Source organism: Microchirus variegatus (assembly GCF_963457635.1).
Source record: "Microchirus variegatus genome assembly, chromosome: 20".
NCBI lineage: Eukaryota > Metazoa > Chordata > Actinopteri > Pleuronectiformes > Soleidae > Microchirus > Microchirus variegatus.
The window spans coordinates 884882-904119 of NC_139821.1; the positions used below are offsets into that span (position 1 = coordinate 884882).

General features: G+C 44.3%; 2 protein-coding genes across 2 annotated transcripts; one reads left to right on the plus strand and one right to left on the minus strand.

The window, feature by feature from the left end:
* Window positions 1-1596: 1596 nt before the first annotated feature.
* Window positions 1597-8348, plus strand: arhgap15 (Rho GTPase activating protein 15; the record flags this gene model as incomplete). Its single annotated transcript, XM_083906611.1, has 13 exons — window positions 1597-1621; window positions 2685-2829; window positions 2923-2994; window positions 3096-3236; window positions 4809-4898; window positions 4990-5088; window positions 5165-5294; window positions 5394-5528; window positions 5614-5712; window positions 6412-6489; window positions 6726-6860; window positions 7926-8031; window positions 8165-8348. The coding sequence occupies exons 1-13, from the start codon at window positions 1608-1610 to the stop codon at window positions 8346-8348; spliced, it is 1428 nt and encodes a 475-aa protein (XP_083762737.1). The 5' UTR covers window positions 1597-1607.
* A 1670-nt stretch (window positions 8349-10018) lies between these two features.
* Window positions 10019-19034, minus strand: LOC310941509 (kinesin heavy chain-like; the record flags this gene model as incomplete). Its single annotated transcript, XM_083906696.1, has 25 exons — window positions 10019-10164; window positions 10253-10469; window positions 10543-10647; window positions 11245-11316; window positions 11419-11479; window positions 11583-11684; window positions 12395-12504; window positions 12578-12654; window positions 12738-12855; window positions 13035-13217; window positions 14434-14580; window positions 14658-14864; window positions 14962-15030; window positions 15547-15710; window positions 15801-15949; window positions 16529-16677; window positions 16775-16879; window positions 16968-17092; window positions 17174-17261; window positions 17391-17446; window positions 17568-17616; window positions 17978-18082; window positions 18180-18253; window positions 18350-18437; window positions 18909-19034. The coding sequence occupies 25 exons, from the start codon at window positions 19032-19034 to the stop codon at window positions 10019-10021; spliced, it is 2892 nt and encodes a 963-aa protein (XP_083762822.1).
* Window positions 19035-19238: the final 204 nt, after the last annotated feature.

Sequence of the window (19238 nt, forward strand, 5' to 3'; positions counted from 1 at the left end):
AGGATGTCATATTTATTAAGAGAGAGGATGTAGTGTCCTGCTGTGATTGTGCACCACACCATGGAGAGAAATGAAGAAGTTAGAAAACAACGTCTTCTCACTCATTTGTTGTTGTTGTTTTTTTCTTCTACAGTTTCTTGGTAAACGTTGAGATAAAGCTTTAAAGATCAAGTTTAGTCGATAAAATCATGGTATTTATCTGATAGATACTCATTTAAAGGATCCACAAAGAAGGAAGGAGTCATTATTCAATCCCTGTCTCATGAAACAACCACAAAGGGTCAAAGGTCACAGTAAGCACCGTCACTTTAACTTTGAACTCCTACTGCATGTTTAATGTGGAATAAGAAAAGCCATATTTACATCAATACGAGGCAAAAACCAGCAGAAAAATGTGTTTTAAAAGTACATTTACAGCATGAAAAAGTGAAAAAAAAATGAACTGGTGTGTTGAATAATAACATTTCAAAAACACCAAGTTTAAGAAAGTACAGAGGAACATTTGACTCGCTGTGGAGCCGGTGAAACGTCTGGAGGTGATCCTGAACGGCACCACCAGAGGGCGCTGCAGCGTGCGCCTGCAGTGTTATGGACCGGAGAACTGCTGCGCGTGTGTACAGCACACACTTCAGCTTCTGCAGTGAGGGCCTGAAGTTCATAGTTCAGGGGCCTAAAGTTGAGGGTCCTAAAGTTCAGAGTTTAGGGCCCTAAAGTTCAGGGTCCTAAAGTTCAGGGCCCTAAAGTTGAGGGCCCTAAAGTTCAGGGTCTAAGAGAGTCATTCTTCTTCAAGACGTCAGCGGTGAGTGGACTTTAGTTTTATAATATATATAATATATATATATATATATATATAATATAATAGATTATAAATGTTTGAATTATACTGGACTTTCTGTCATGCATTGTGTTTTTATTGTTGTCATGTTGTTGTTTCCACCCTGAGTATTTGATATTGTGAGATTTTGTACACTGCCAGTTGGTGGCGCTGTTGATACGATCATATTTGTTATCAGATTGCCATTATTATTAGTTATTATTATTATTATTATTAGTGAGTGAAACCATGTAAGGGGTTTCTCCAGCCAACCTGCAGGGGCACAGACACTCTTATGGACATCTATGACCTCATGAACTTAAATCCACCAAATCTAAGAACCTTATTGGAGTGAACTATGAACATCTCTGATAACGGCGCCCCCTTTTGTTGTACAGTGACAATGCACGGAGAGTTTAAACCCAAACTTAAGCCCGAGCTAATCTGACAGCACCGCCCACATCCACCTTAGGCCCCTCCCACCAGAGTGAGTGAGTTAGTGGTTGATGGAGATAGTTTTCACTGTTATTCTAAACTAAAACGCACTGAAGGAAAAAAATCTGTCAGATGTTTTTTTTCTGAATTTAAAGAAAACAAACGTCTTACTTTGATTTGTCGACGTGACACAAACGCACAAACGTCTCCACAAACACACGAACGTCTACACAAACACACACACGTCTACACAGGAACACTAACGTGTGTTTTTTCTGAGCAGGAAATGAAGTTGCAACAGCAGCTCTGTCAGAAAACCACACCATGACTCACTTCCTCTAACACTCTGAAGACGTAGATGGCGGGCGCAAAGTAAGACTAAAGTTATATTATTACTCCATAAATATAATCATATATTCAGTTGTCACATTTCTTATTATTACACTTATTTGTGTTGGACCTTCACTCACCGATGCATAATCGATAAAAATGTCGTCATAGATCCAGAAAATGAGCTGAACTTGAAAACTTGTTTTGTTGAACAGAGAAATGAGAAGTTTCTTCATCAATGTTTAGATGATTAAATCATTACATAATACTACTTACTCACACATACTCACAAATACTGCAGTTTGTTCAGTTAAAAACACAACGGTGAGAATACCAGCATGTAAATATCTTTGATGTCTTTATGTTAATATCACAGGAAGTAAAAGTCATAATATTCATTCTTTGAATATTCACGTATTCATTAATATTTTGAACTTTTCTATATATATTTGTATCATAAATATCAAACATACATGTTAGAGTTTTTTAGAGACATTTAAAAACACACACATACACATATATATAGGACCTGTCAACACAATCCTAACATGTAGTTTTAGTCTTTACTTTCATTTTAAATCTCAAACTCTCTTCTGTTAAAGTCATGTGATCATGTTTACATCAGGATTTATTCACATATACACATATATATATATATATACACATATATATATACATATATACACATATATATGATGTTACATCAAGTTACAAAAGAGTAAAAATATCAAATCCTCATGTTTCAAAACTACTTTCAGACACTTTTTTTTAAGTGTTTTGTAAAAGTGAAGAAACACAAGCTGCAAACAGGAAGTGTGTGTGTGTGTGTGTGTGTGTGTGTGTGTGTGTGTGTGTGTGTGTGTGAACGTGTGTGTGAACGTGTGCGTGTGTGTGCGTGTGGTCTGAGTCAATGTGTCTTTAATTTTGCTCTGTGTAAAACAAGGTGTTTATATTTGGATACAAACAGAAACATGAACACATACTTTAGCTTCTAACTGTGAATAATCAGAGTTATTTACAGATTGTAAAAGTGAGATTTCTGATCATATTTGAGTCAGATTTGACCGTTTGAATGTCGACGCTCGATCTGTTGATTTTTCCTCAGAGTCACAAAACTGCAGAATCAGCTGAATCAGCATCAGCAGCTGAGCTCAGTTCAGCTGAGAAACAAGAGTTCACAGAAATGTGGAGAACGTCTGAGTCAGTCCAAGTCTATGGTTCTTCAGGACTCTGACCTGCCTGAGAAACCAGTACGTTCACACACACACGTACACACACACACACACACACACACACACACAGGTGTGGTAACGTTTCTTCTTCACGTGTTGTATTGTGTGTAGATCTCTCGCCATCGCAGGAATCAGTCTCAGTACAGCGTCCTTGTGGGAGGAGCTACAGCGTTTGAAACATTGGTAACGTTACATTCAAATCAATGTATTTGTATGTAGCCTATGGGCTAATGTTTCAAATGTGTGTGTGTGTGTGTGTGTGTGTGTGTGTGTGTGTGTGTCAGGAGGACAGAGGTGAACACCTGAACATGACAAAGATCTCAGATCGAGGGAAGAAACAGAGAAAGAACTGGACGTTGATGTGGTCAGTGTTGAAATCTGAGACACTGATGTTTTATAAAGACAGACAACAAATGACTGCTCTGGTACGTATGTGTTCATCAGCCTCATGTGTTCATCACCCTCATGTGTTCACCACCCTCATGTGTTCATCACCTTCATGTGTTCATCATCCTCATGTGTTCATCAGCCTCATGTGTTCATCACCCTCATGTGTTCATCACCTTCATGTGTTTATCATCCTCATGTGTTCATCAGCCTCATGTGTTCATCAGCCTCATGTGTTCATCATCCTCATGTGTTCATCAGCCTCATGTGTTCATCACCTTCATGTTCTCATCATCCTCATGTGTTCATCACCTTCATGTGTTCATCACCCTCATGTGTTCATCACCCTCATGTGTTCATCAGCCTCATGTGTTCATCACCCTCATGTGTTCATCACCTTCATGTGTTCATCATCCTCATGTGTTCATCAGCCTCATGTGTTCATCACCCTCATGTGTTCATCACCCTCATGTTTTCATCACCCTCATGTTTTCATCACCCTCATGTGTTCATCATCCTCATGTGTTCATCACCCTCATGTGTTCATCATCCTCATGTGTTCATCAGCCTCATGTGTTCATCACCTTCATGTTCTCATCATCCTCATGTGTTCATCAGCCTCATGTGTTCATCACCTTCATGTTCTCATCATCCTCATGTGTTCATCACCTTCATGTGTTCATCACCCTCATGTGTTCATCACCCTCATGTGTTCATCCCCCTCATGTGTTCATCACCCTCATGTGTTCATCATGTGTTCATCACCCTCATGTTTTCATCACCCTCATGTGTTCATCACCCTCATGTTCTCATCACCTTCATGTTCTCATCACCCTCATATTTCACCCTCATGTTTTCACCCTCATGTTTTCACCTTCATGTTTTCATCCTCATGTTTCCACCCTCATGTTCTCATCACCCTCATATTTCATCCTCATGTTTTCACCCTCATGTTTTCATCCTCATGTTTCCACCCTCATGTTCTCATCACCCTCATGTTTTCACCCTCATGTTTCCATCCTCATGTGTTCATCACCCTCATGTGTTCATCACCCTCATGTGTTCACCCTCATGTGTTCATCACCCTCATGTGTTCATCACCCTCATGTGTTCATCACCCTCATGTGTTCATCACCCTCATGTGTTCATCACCGTCATGTGTTCATCACCCTCATGTGTTCATCAGCCTCATGTGTTCATCACCTTCATGTGTTCATCATCCTCATGTTCTCATCCTCATGTTCTCATCCTCATGTTCTCACCCTCATGTTCTCATCCTCATGTTCTCATCACCCTCATGGTTCTCATCCTTATGTTCTCACCCTCATGTTCTCATCACCCTCATGTTCTCACCCTCATGTTCTCATCACCCTCATGTTCTCATCCTCATGTTCTCACCCTCATGTTCTCATCCTCATGTTCTCATCACCCTCATGGTTCTCATCCTCATGTTCTCATCACCCTTGTGTTCTCATCACCTTCACGTTTTCACCCTCGTGTTCATCACCCTCATCACCCTCATGTGTTCACCCTCATGTTTTCATCATCCTCATGTGTTCATCACCCTCATGTGTTCATCACCCTCATCACCCTCATGTGTTCACCCTCAGAAACCAGATGGTAGGACCGATGTGGTCCATCTGTGTGGAGCAGTGATTGAGTGGATCACAGAAAAGTCGAGCAGGAAAAACGTCTTCCAGGTAACGACAGTATCACGATATATCCCATAATAAGTGAACGCAGAGAGAGTGAAGGTGAACAGGTTTGAGAGCATTTCTCTGTTCATCACAGATCACAACAAACACAGGAAGTGAGTTTCTGGTCCAGGTGGACGACGTCTCCACGGCCAACAGATGGTTCGACGACATCAGAAGATCCATCGACTCTTCGGTAAGATCTGAACAAAGAGCTTTGATCATCGATGGAAACGTTCGGTTAATTTTGACGCGAACGCTTTTGTTTTCAGACTAAAGCAGATTTTCACGTTCGGAGGTCGAACAGCACAGAGAACCTTCACGGACACCGCTCACTTCCTGGTTATGGCTCCGCCTCCACGAGTACTAAAGCACCTCACCCAGTTCACAGACGCTCAATCAGTAAGATTGTTTTCATTAACACACAGTATATATATATGTGTGTGACATATATACATATATATATATAAGTACAGACTGTTGTCTTCTCTGTGTCCACAGACATGTTCAGCAGCTCAAAGCTGAAACACACTTCATCAGACATCACCGACAGGAACTGGGTGAAGAGTCGACTGAAGAAGTTCATCAGCCGACGTCCGTCCATGAAGACGCTGCAGGAGAAAGGCCTCATCAAAGGTGCCGCCATCTTGTTTTTACTCGGCTTTAAAGTGTTTACAGTGAAACTAACGTTTCGTCGTCTTCTTCTTCTTTTTCTTCTCAGATCGAGTGTTCGGCTGCAAACTGTCGACGCTCTGCGAACAAGAAGGAACCGTCGTACCCAAGTTCATCAGGATGTGTTTGGACACAGTCGATAAACGAGGTGTGGAACATCAGTACAGACACGTAACATCAGTACAGACGTGTTACATCAGTACAGACACGTAACATCAGTACAGACGTGTAACACCAGTACAGACGTGTAACATCAGTACAGATGCGTAACACCAGTACAGACATGTAACATCATGTAACATCAGTACAGACAAGTCACATCAGTACAGACATGTAACATCAGTACAGACGTGTAACATCAGTACAGACATGTAACATCATGTAACATCACTACAGACGTGTAACATCACTACAGACGTGTAACATCAGTACAGACATGTAACATCATGTAACAGTACAGACGTGTAACATCACTACAGACGTGTAACATCATGTAACATCAGTACAGACGTGTAACATCACTACAGACGTGTAACATCAGTACAGACGTGTAACATCAGTACAGACATGTAACATCATGTAACATCAGTACAGACGTGTAACATCAGTACAGACATGTAACATCAGTACAGACGTGTAACATCAGTACAGACATGTAACATCATGTAACATCAGTACAGACGTGTAACATCAGTACAGACATGTAACATCAGTACAGACGCGTTACATCACTACAGACGTGTAACATCAGTGAAGACACGTAACGTCAGTACAGACGTGTAACACCAGTACAGACGTGTATATATTGTGTCAGTATGAAAACTACAGACTGAATGTATGTTTTCAGGTTTGGAAGTGGATGGTATTTACAGAGTCAGTGGAAATTTGGCCACGATTCAGAAACTTCGCTTTATCATCGATCAAGGTTTGATATGAAAAACATACTGATCTGAACTAAACTAATCTGAACTAACTGATACTAACCTGAACTGTCCTAAACTAACTAAACTAACTAATCTGAACGAACCAGGTTTTTGTTTTCTTACGAATGTCAAACATTATTGAAATAAAAAAGTGAATCAGTAAAATTCATGTGATTTTCCTTTATCCTCTGCTACCGTATGACTCTCTGCTGCCTCTTGTGGACGCTGTGGTGAGCAGAGGAGGATCTGGACCTGGACCAGCATCAGTGGGACGATGTCCACGTCGTCACAGGAGCTCTGAAGATGTTTTTCCGTGAACTTCCTGAACCTTTGTTTCCCTTTAGCTCCTTTCAGCCGTTTGTGGACGTGATCAGTGAGTTTAAGAGTATTCACCTAGTTCAGCTGGGAGGGGGTGGGGCTACTGAGCCAGAGGGGTGGAGCTACTGAGCCAGAGGGTGGGGCTACTGAGCCAGAGGGGTGGAGCTACTGAACCAGAGGGGTGGAGCTACTGAGCCAGAGGGGTGTGGCTACTGAGCCAGAGGGGTGGGGCTACTGAGCCAGTGGGTGGGGCTACTTAACCAGTGGGTGGGGCTACTTAACCAGTGGGTGGGGCTAGTGAGCCAGAGGGTGGGGCTACTTAACCAGTGGGTGTGGCTACTGAGCCAGAGGGTGTGGCTACTGAGTCAGAGGGTGGGGCTACTGAACCAGAGGGTGGGGCTACTTAACCAGTGGGTGTGGCTACTGAGTCAGAGGGTGGGGCTACTGAACCAGAGGGTGGGGCTACTTAACCAGTGGGTGGGGCTGCTTAACCAGTGGATGGGGCTAGTGAGCCGGAGGGTGGGGCTACTTAACCAGTGGGTGTGGCTAGTGAGCCGGAGGGTGGGGCTACTTAACCAGTGGGTGGGGCTACTTAACCAGTGGGTGGGGCTAGTGAGCCGGAGGGTGGGGCTACTTAACCAGTGGGTGGGGCTACTTAACCAGTGGGTGGGGCTACTTAACCAGTGGGTGGGGCTAGTGAGCCGGAGGGTGGGGCTACTTAACCAGTGGGTGGGGCTAGTGAGCCGGAGGGTGGGGCTTCTTAACCAGTGGGTGGGGCTAGTGAGCCGGAGGGTGGGGCTACTTAACCAGTGGGTGTGGCTACTGAGCCAGAGGGTGGGGCAACTTAACCAGTGGGTGTGGCTACTGAACCAGTGGGTGGTGCTACCGAGCAAGGGGGTGTGGCTACATAGCCAGTGGGTGGGGCGACTGAACAATAGGGTGGAGCCATTGAGACAGATAAAAATATAATTCTGGACTTTAGAGCCTTTTGACATTTATAAGTTGAGTTATTTACGGATTCTGAAAGTGTGAATTATAAGCTTTTACAACAATGTCTTAAGACGACGTGGCCGTTTGCATGTGTGTAACATGTGTGTAACATGTTTGTGTCTCTGAACAGAGATCAAAGACTCCAAACAAAAAGTTCAGGCTCTGAAGAAACTCATCCACGATCTGCCGAGAGTGAACCATGAAACCATGAAGCTGCTCTTCACACACCTGAACAGGTACAGGAAGCTCTCGCACCTCAGGGTTCCAAAGGATTCACTTCTTCCTCCATCTGCTCTCTTTGATAATATAAGATCTTCTACATGTTCTATTTGACCATGTGTGTGTTTGTCTTTCACTTTTTCCCCCCAGAGTGTTGAACTTCTCCAAGAAGAACCTGATGTCCACTCAGGGCATGGCCATCGTGTTTGGACCCACGCTGATGTGGCCGGAGCTGGACGCAGGAAACATGGCCGTCAACATGGTCTTTCAGAACCAGGTGGTGGAGCTGGTGCTCAGGGAGAGTCCAGACATCTTCAGTCCAGACAGGAAGTGACAAATAAATCCAAGAAAAACAAACAAACAAACAAACATGCTCCTGGTATTTGATTGTTTTATCCACTTCCTGTTACCCATCATGCCGAGTGCCTGCAGTGCCTTATACTCAATGACCACATTATTCTTGAATGAATGAATGAATATCAACAAAGATTAAACACGACAGTTTGAACAAAGTTTATTTTACGTCATAAAGAACGAGTTCATACACAAAAATCCCTGATCACTTTGATAAAGTAACATTTATGTAAACACAATATTCATATCAGTCGTAGTAATACCACATGATGAACACATGAACACTGATTCTCATTCACGATGAACACATGAACACGTGAACACATGATTCTCGTCAATGTAAACTTTTCAATACTTAGAACATTTGTGACGATCGGTCGTGACACACACACACAATAACACTAGTACACAAATACTACACAACAATCAACAAAACAAATATAATGTATCAAAGTGTGAAGAAATAAATAATATATATGTGTATATATATATATACACGTTTGTAAGTATATATATATATATGTAAACAATCAAAGTCATTGTGATCATCAAAGAAATACCAGCTTTAAAATGTTTGGTGACAAAGTAACAAATAAGTGTGTGTGTGTGTGTGTGTGTGTGTGTGTGTGTGTGTGTGTGAGAGGGTCCAAAACTGATAATTAATTAATTAATTAATTAATTAATTAATTAATAAATAAATAAACAAAATATTAAAAATAAAGAAAAGTGAGAACTTGTGAGCACTTCCCAGTATGACCAGCAGAGGCTCGGTGAAGTCTGTCGTCTCTGATTGTTTTTTGTTTATTTTGCTTTTTTTGATTCTTCACTCATTCATTTATGAAGAAGTGAATCTAGAAGATTCCGGCGTTCAGTGTTTGTGCTTGTTGGTCTGTTTGTGTGGTGAATGAAAGGGTTAATGAATGTAAGGGTTAGCTGGAATGGTAGTTAAGGTGGTATGGTAGTTAAGGTGGAATGGTAGATAAGGTGGTATGGTAGTTAAGGTGGTATGCTAGTTAAGGTAGAGTGGTAGTTAAGGTGGTATGGTAGTTAAGGTGGAATGGTAGATAAGGTGGTATGGTAGTTAAGGTGGTATGCTAGTTAAGGTAGAGTGGTAGTTAAGGTGGTATGGTAGTTAAGGTGGAATGGTAGATAAGGTGGTATGGTAGTTAAGGTGGTATGCTAGTTAAGGTAGAGTGGTAGTTAAGGTCGAATGGTAGATAAGGTGGAATGGTAGATAAGGTGGTATGGCAGTTAAGGTGGAATGGTAGTTTAGGTGGAGTGGTAGTTAAAGTGGTATGGTAGTTAAGGTGGAATGGTAGTTAAGGTGGAATGGTGGTTATAGTAGAGTGGTAGTTAAGGTGGTATGGTAGTTAAGGTGGAATGGTGGTTATAGTAGAGTGGTAGTTTAGGTGGAATGTTAGTTAAGGTGGAGTGGTAGTTAAGGTGGAATGGTGGTTAAGGTGGTATGGTAGTTAAGGTGGAATGGTAGTTAAGGTGGTATGGTAGTTAAGGTGGTATGGTAGTTCCAGTGAAGCCATTTCTTCATGTGTGACCTGAAAAAAAAGGAAGTGATGAAACTTATTTAAGCGTTGATTTGTTTTTGTTGTTGTTGTTGTCGTGTTGTTGTTGCTATGGTAACTCACCTGCAGCCTACTTGCTGTGGCCGTGATGGTGCCGATGTTGCTGAGGAGCGGTGGAGTGATGGCGTGGGCTGGATGAAGCTCCGCCTCCTCTGATTGGCATTCTGACGGGCGTGGACGAGGACGGCTGCTGATGCCCGGCTCTGATTGGCTTAGCTTCATGGACACAGGTGACGTATAAGAACAAATACACAGAGTACAGTAAAACTCCTCTACTGCCCCCTGGTGGACGAAGCTTCCTCACCTATCTGAGCAGAGTGCCCCCTCCTGGAGGCGTTCTTCGAGTGCAGCGCTTCTTTGATGCGCTCCACTTCCTGTTGGTAGCGTTTGCGCTCCTTGGCCGCCGCCTCCTTGGCGTTCCTCAGGGCCGTCTCCAGAGATTTCACTCGCTCGGCCGTCGCTCGCAGTCGCTTCTCGATCTTCGGCAGCTCGCAGCGGAGGTCGGCGTTGTCCTGCACCAGCTGCACGAGACAGAGGCGTCAGATGTAGTCGACGACGATGACGTCGCGGCGCGGTGACGTCGTCGTCACTCACCTGTTTGTGGACACGACTCAGCTGCTCCAGGTTATTCTCCAAGAAGACGATTCTCTGCCTCTGAGACAAACTGCCGCCGGCCTCGTCGCTGTCGTCCTCCAAACTCTGTTCACGCAAAAACAAACGCGTTAGCGACCGCTGGTTAGCTAGCTAGCTAACTAGCTAACGACACACACGGGCTGCAGGTGTGTATGCTTGATGAAATGACGTGTGTGGGTGTGTCTTTAACTGGACCCTGGCAGCTGATTGGCTCCTGAACAGGAAGTTCCAAAATATAAGGTGTGATCTACTCAGGGCCATTTCTAGCTGTTTGGGGGCCCCACCCTTTTTTTCTGATTACCCCACAAACACTTTGCTTTGCAAATATTATGCATAATGAATGCATCCAATACATGCAAACAAAGACAGGAACTTTTAATTCTCAAAATTATAATAAAATATGAGTCTGAACTTGCAGTTTGGGGGCCCCCTGGTGGCTGCGGGGCCCTATGCAGCTGCACAGTCCGCATATAGCAAGAAACGGCTCTGGATCTGCTTTAGATTGTTTCCCCGGTCGTAACAAAGATGCATGAGGTGAAGGAGAATTGAACAATCTGCTGCTCTGATCTAATCTAATCTACTTTAATCTGATCTGGATTGATTTGATCATGATGATAAATGATGATGAATCTAATCTGATCTTAAAGAGTCTTTTTCTCTCACGTTCTTCATTCTGGTGCCAAAGTCGTCGATGAAGAGTTTACGAAGTTCACTCAGCGTCTGAAGCTCTTTGGCCTGAAATGACATCAATAAACTGTGAGTGATCGACAAACACACAAACGTTCATCGTAAATATATATAATCTGGATTATAGATTATATATGAGCAGATATTTACCACCGTCTCCTCCAGACCCTTCAGATCTTCTTTGGCTTGTTCTCTTTTCTCATTCAGAAACCTGAGTCGCACAAACGCAGACGGGTTTTAAACAACAACAACGAACGTAACGCGACGTAAATGATACTCGACGTAAACAAAGACGTAAACAAACGTAAACTCACTGGAGTTTCTGAAGCTTCTGCTCTTTTTTGTCATCCTCACATTTGACTTTGTCAAAGTCCAAGTGAAGCTTTCTGTTCTCCAGCTGCAGAGCCTGATGGAGGCTGCAACAGAAACACACAACAGGTAAACACAATGTAAACACAATGTAAACGCACAACAGGTAAACGCAACGGAAATTAATGAATGAAAGTTATAGTTATAGTTAGGTTTAGGTGGTATGGTAGTTAAGGTGGAGTGGTAGTTAAGGTGGTATGGTAGTTAAGGTGGAATGGTAGTTAAGGTGGAGTGGTAGTTAAGGTGGTATGGTAGTTAAGGTGGAATGGTAGTTATGGTGGAATGGTGGTTATAGTAGAGTGGTACGCAAACACAACGGAAGCACAGTGTGAACGCACAACAGGTAAGTGCAATAGAACCACAACATAAAAATAGAACGGAAACACACACAACATAAAAACAAATAGTAAATAGTGTAAACAACAGAAACACAACGTGATAACACAATGGACACATACAATGGAAAAACACAACATAAAAACACGACGTAAACATGATGTAAAAACACAACGTAAACACAACGTAAACACACAACGTAAAAACACAGCGTAAACAGTGTAAACAACATAAAAACACGACGTAAAAACACAATAGAAACACAACAGAAAAAGGCTACGTAAACAGTGTAAACAACAGAAACACAACGTAAACACAATGTTTCCAGAAGTGTTTCAGTGTTACAGAACCTTCTCATGTATAAAGTAACTCATATAAAGAAGTTCAGTATAATAATCAATAATCAATAATCAAACGTTACTCTTTGAGTTGATCAAAGTCTCTGCGTTTCTGCTCGTTCTCATCACGCAGTCGACTCAGTTGTTTCTGATGAACTTCTCTGTGGTTCTTCATCTGTTCTTCTAACGTTCTCTGCACAAGGAGAAGATTTTAGACCTCTGACCTTTGACCTCTGACCTTTGACCCCTGACCTCTGTGACTTTACCTTCATGTCATCAGCGTCCTTTAATTTGTCCATGTGTTCTTTCTCTTTGTCCATCACTGTCAGCTCGTGCATTTGACCTGAACACACACACACACACACCTGTGACGTCAGTCACTCTGAGAGCAGGATTATTCTGTAACCATGGCGACCTCTGACTGACCTTGAGCCTGAAGTTTGGCAAACTCCTCCATCAGAAGGTCGTGACCTTCTTCCACCTGACGCTTTTTCTGCTCCAGCTGCTGCAGGTCAAAGGTCAGAGAGGTCGTCTTCGCCTGGAGCTGAAAGAAAACAACAAAAACTCACAATAGAATATATGACAGGTGTGTGTGTGTGTGTGTGTGTGTGTGTGTGTGTGTGTGTGTGTGTGTGTGTGTGTGTGTGTGTGTGTGTGTGTGTGTGTGTGTGTGTGTGTGTGTGTGTGTGTGTGTGTGTGTGTGTGTGTGTGTGTGTGTGTCACCTGGGACACGAGCAGCTGCAGACCACTGATCTCCTGCTCTCCATCCTCTCTCCTCCTCTTGTCCTCCAGCAGGTTCATCTCCAGATGTTTGCAGCGTCCGACCACAGATTTGACCTCAGACTTCATTTTACTGATGTGGAGACGAGCGGAGGTGAAGTCGTCCTCCATCACTGTGCTGCTCTCCTGCACAGACATCAGGTCATCAGGTGACCATCAGGTGACCTTCAGGTGATCATCAGGTGACCTTCAGGTGACCTTCAGGTGACCTTCAGGTGATCATCAGGTGACCATCAGGTGACCTTCAGGTGACCTTCAGGTGACCTTCAGGTGACCTTCAGGTGATCATCAGGTGACCATCAGGTGACCATCAAGTGACCATCAGGTGACCTTCAGGTGACCTTCAGGTGATCATCAGGTGACCATCAGGTGACCATCAGGTGATCATGAGGTGACCATCAGATGAAGATCAGGTGAAGATCAGGTGACCATCAGGTGACCTTCAGGTGACCTTCAGGTGACCTTCAGGTGATCATCAGGTGACCATCAGGTGACCATCAAGTGATCATCAGGTGACCTTCAGGTGACCTTCAGGTGATCATCAGGTGACCATCAGGTGACCATCAAGTGATCATCAGGTGACCTTCAGGTGACCTTCAGGTGATCATCAGGTGACCATCAGGTGACCTTCAGGTGATCATCAGGTGATCATCAGGTGACCTTCAGGTGACCTTCAGGTGACCTTCAGGTGATCATCAGGTGAAGATCAGGTGAACATCAGGTGACCTTCAGGTGATCATGAGGTGACCATCAGATGATCATCAGGTGAAGATCAGGTGAAGATCAGGTGACCATCAGGTGACCTTCAGGTGACCTTCAGGTGACCTTCAGGTGATCATCAGGTGACCATCAGGTGACCATCAAGTGACCATCAGGTGACCTTCAGGTGACCTTCAGGTGATCATCAGGTGACCATCAGGTGACCTTCAGGTGATCATCAGGTGATCATCAGGTGACCTTCAGGTGACCTTCAGGTGATCATCAGGTGACCATCAGGTGATCTTCAGGTGATCATCAGGTGACCTTCAGGTGACCTTCAGGTGACCTTCAGGTGATCATCAGGTGATCATCAGGTGACCATCAGGTGACCTTCAGGTGATCATCAGGTGATCATCAGGTGACCTTCAGGTGACCTTCAGGTGATCATCAGGTGACCTTCAGGTGACCTTCAGGTGACCTTCAGGTGATCATCAGGTGAAGATCAGGTGAACATCAGGTGACCTTCAGGTGATCATCAGGTGACCTTCAGGTGATCATCAGGTGACCTTCAGGTGATCATATGGTGAAGATCAGGTGATCATCAGGTGACCATCATGTATCAGGTGACTAAAGCGAGACTCACAGCTTTGACTTCACTGGTTCCCAGGATGTTCCCGACCTCGCTGAGGTCTCTGAGGAGCAGGTTGAGGATCTCTGAAGATCTCTTGCGTTGATGACAGCTGACGCCCTGAAGAGAAGAGAAGTCTCTCTGCAGCGTCTCCAGACTCACCTGAGGATCATCAGTGACATCACGTCAACACCAGCACAAACAGATTGATTCAGCGCTCGTTCTTCACGGACACTCACGGTCTTGTTAGTGAGCTCCTGGTTCAGCTGCAGGTTGAAGCGATTCTTGTCCTCGACCTCCTGACTCTTGTGGTCGTAGTTGACGGCGAGTTCCTCCAGAGCCTGAAGAACCTCCTTCACTTCCTCTTTGGCCGAGTCGCTGTCTCTCTGCAGCCGCGACAACTCGCTCTGCACGTGCTCGTAGTCATGGCGACTGGACGTCAACAGCTGCACCAGTGACAGGGTTATTATGACGAGACGTGAGTTATGACAGGGTTATTGTGACGAAACATCACCCGTTCATTTTAAAATAACCCTCACTGACCTCGTCCTGATCGATGAGCTGCTGTTTGACTTTCTCAGCCGTCTGACTGTGATGATTGATCTCATCGTCCTGAAACATGAATCAGCAGATTTTCAGTTCACACACACACACACACACACACACACACATTCTTGTACTTGCTGCATACTGAGGACCAGCATTTCCACTTTATAAATCAACACAATTACAAATATCTACTTAATGAAGGACATCTACAAAGAACTACTGGTTGCAGTAACATAACATGTCTGCAGGTGGAGCCCCAGAGCAAAAAGGACTGGAAAACTTTTTTTATTTTTTTTTTGGTCCAAAATTTGACAAAAAAAATAAATTTTACCCAAAATCTTTGGTCCCAAATTTGACAAAAAAGTCATACTATACTATTTTGTCCAAAATGTGATTTTTTTTTATTTTATTGAAAAATTGAGTATAGCATGTTATAGCAACCTAAGGGAGTGATTTGAAGTGAGGACCGGCCAAAATGTCCTCACTCCGTAAAAATGACCTCACTTTGTTGGTTAAAAACCCCTCACTGGTCCTCAGTATGCCGCAAGTACAAGAACACACACACACACACACACACACCTTGTCGTCCAGCTGTTGGTACAGTTTGTTGATGAGTGTCTCATATTGCGTCTTCTCTTCATCAGACATAGGTTCAGGGGGCGGGGCCAAGCTGTCAATCACCACCGACGCGTCACTGTTACTCTTCTTGTTTCTGCTCTGCTGCTCCACAGGTACAGACTCACCTGAAACAACCAATCAATCAATCAATCAATCAATCAATAGCCAACTACTAATCTAACAATAATAATACTAATCAATAACCCTGTTGCTACCTTTCCTCCATCGTTTCAGCTCCTGCTCCAGTCTCTGGTTCGCCAGGTTCAGACTCCGGGTTTTCTCTTTCTCCAGCTCATATTTCTTCTTCCACTCTTCAGCGGTGAGCTCCAGGTTCACACACACTGTGTTCTTAATGGTCTTAGCTCTGACACACACACACACACACACACGCACACACACACACACACACACACACGCACACACGCACACGCACACACACACACACACACACACACAAGAAACTGAAATCATTCATATTTTGATTTTATAAATGAAAAATTGTCTTGTAAACGTGTGTGTGTGTGTGTGTGTGTAAACGTGTGTGTGTGTGTGTGTAGACAGGTGTGTGTGTGTGTAGACAGGTGTGTGTGTAAACTTGTGTGTGTGTGTACACAGGTGTGTCTGTGTGTGTGTAGACGTGTGTGTAATCTTGTGTGTGAAAATGTGTGTGTAGACAGGTGTGCGTGTGTGTGTGAGAACTTGTGTGTGTGTGTGTGTGTGTGTGTGTGTGTAAACGTGTGTGTGTGTGTGTAGACAGGTGTGTGTGTAAACTTGTGTGTGTGTGTGTACACAGGTGTGTGTGTGTGTGTGTAGACGTGTGTGTAATCTTGTGTGTGAAAATGTGTGTGTAGATAGGTGTGCGTGTGTGTGTGAGAACTTGTGTGTGTGTGTGTAAACGTGTGTGTGTGTGTAAACTTGTGCATGTGTGTGTGTGTGTGTGTACCTCTGTCCAAACATGAGTGTGGACTTCGTCTCCGTCTCATTATAAACTGATGGTGAACAGCAGATGATTATTGTCGTGCGACAGTTTCCTCCGAGAGAATCCTGGAGGATCCTCGTCATCTTACTGTCTCTGTAGGGGACATGTGTCTTCTGAGGACAAGAGGACGAGAGAAAAGGTCAGAGGGACATCACTAAAGACGTGAGGACGTGAGGACGTGAGGACGTGAGGACGTGAGGACAGACTCACCGTCCCTTCACTCAGAGCAGCGATGACGTTTCCCAGCGCTGACAGAGATTTGTTGATGTTCTTCGCTTCGTCCAACACTGAACCTTCTGCTCCCGTCTTACTCACCTGGATCACAGGGAGACACAGACAGGTGAAGACATGTGGAGGACAGACAGGTGAGGACAGACACTTCGTAGGTGGTCATAGGTCAGACCTTCTCACTGCCAGCCAGGTCCACCAGGTAGAGTTTCCCCGACACTTTGGTCTCAGTCTCCGTGTTCTCCTGCTTTATGTTGATCAGGAATATGGAGTGACTCCGAGAGCTGTGCTCGTTCATGTCTGCAGAGGACAGACACACAGGTGAGGACAGACAGACAGGTGAGGACACACAGACAGGTGAGGACACAGACAGGTACTCACTGGTCACAGCCACATGTCTGTTTGCTTTCCCTTCATCGATGACGTCCATCACTTCATCAGGACTAGAAACAAAACGTTCTGTGCAGCCCTACAAAAACACACACACACACACACACACACACACACCAGCATCAACATGGGTAACAGGATCAGTACCTGGATCAGTATCAGTACCTGGATCAGTACCTGGATCAGTATCAGTACCTGGATCACATACCTTGACAAAGGGAACCCGGTTCTTGTCCTCGTGAACGGCCAAGTTTGTCTTTGACACTGAAACAAAAAAATCAAAATCACCAACACAGTCCTGAACTCCTGTAGTACAAGTACTCTTAACTGTAGTAACAGTAATGTGTCTGTAGTATCATCTGTAGTATCTGTACTGTGTTTTTACCATCAAGTAGATCTCTGATTTTATCCAGATAGATTTCAAAATAAGACACCTGTAAAGACACGGAGACGGTAAACATGTGACGTGTTTCATCGGTGACATCATCGGTGACGTCATCAGTGACAACATTGGTGACATAATCGGTGACGAAACCAGTGACATCATCAGTGACATCATCGGTGACGTCATCGGTGACATCATCGGTGACGTCATCGGTGACACCATCGGTGACGTCATCGGTGACATCATCGGTGACACCATCGGTGATGTCATCGGTGACACCATCGGTGATGTCATCGGTGACGTCATCGGTGACATCATCGTGACGTCATCGGTGACATCATCAGTGTCATCAGTGACATCATCAGTGACGTCATCAGTGACATCAGTGACATCATCTGTGACGTCATCACCTTGATGTGAAACTCCAGGTTTTCGTCCATGGAGTAAATGTGGTCAAAAATGTCTTTGGAGATTCGAGGAATGATTCCCATCTGACGAGGGTCGTGAAGATTTCCCTAAAAACAATAAAATATTCTTATTAAAATCAAGATTATTTATTGTATTATAATCTTATTACATTTAGTCTTTATTTAAATAAAGCACTTTACTGACCTCCATGGTGTGAGTCTTTCCTGATGCCGTCTGACCGTACGCAAAGATCGTCCCGTTATATCCGCCCAACACATCTGAACATCACAACAACAACAACAACAACAACAACAACAACAACAACATTAATGTGTGTGTGTGTCAGATGGAGGCGTGTGATTGGCTGCACTGACCTCGGACGATCTGTTTGGCGCAGACGTCGTACACCTGAAGTTGTTCCGAGTTTGGAGCGAGAACTTTGTCAAACACGTATGGCTTCCCCTGTAACAGGAAGTGCACTGTCAGAATAAAAGCCTGATTGTTCACCATCAAGACAGTTCACTTCAAAATAAGAGGCTTCACTTTCAGGAAGAACGTGTGTGACCTGTGTGACCTGTGTGTTGTCCTGGAAACCACATTTCCCATGAAGCTTCACTCCATCCTTTCAAAATAAGATCAATATGTGTGTATATGTGTTTGTTACGCTCACCTAGTCAGGACCAGCAGTCCTCATGGAGACCAAAACCTGGTCCTAACGAGGCAGAACCTCACTTTCTGAGGAACCGGTTAAGTGTAGGACTAATATTGGAGTAGTGGTTGGGTTATGGTTAGTTATTAACTGGTTATGGTTAGTGATGAGGCTTTGTTTTCATTGTTACGTCACACAGACAGGGTGTGACCGCAGGTTGAACCGAACCCTAACAGACCGCAGATCGGTCGGTAACAGACCGCAGATCGTCGGTAAACACTCACCGCCACCACCACCGTGTCTTCTCCGTTAAATTTGGGGATGAATTTGTCTGCGCGGCTCCGCTCGGCGTCGTTCAGCGGCCTGAAGCGACACATCACCTTCACCCGACACTCCGCCGCCGCGTCCATCACCGACACCGAGAGGGAACCACCGACACCGAGAAGAACCACCGACACCGAGGAGAACCACCGACACTCAGGGTTAAACAAACTAGCAGCACAGTCGCGTCACTGGACCAGGATCACGGGGATGAAGGATGGAGGATGACTCTCGTCTCCATCAGAAGAAAGGATGCTGACTGACAGGACACGCCCACCATCTGTCTGGACCAC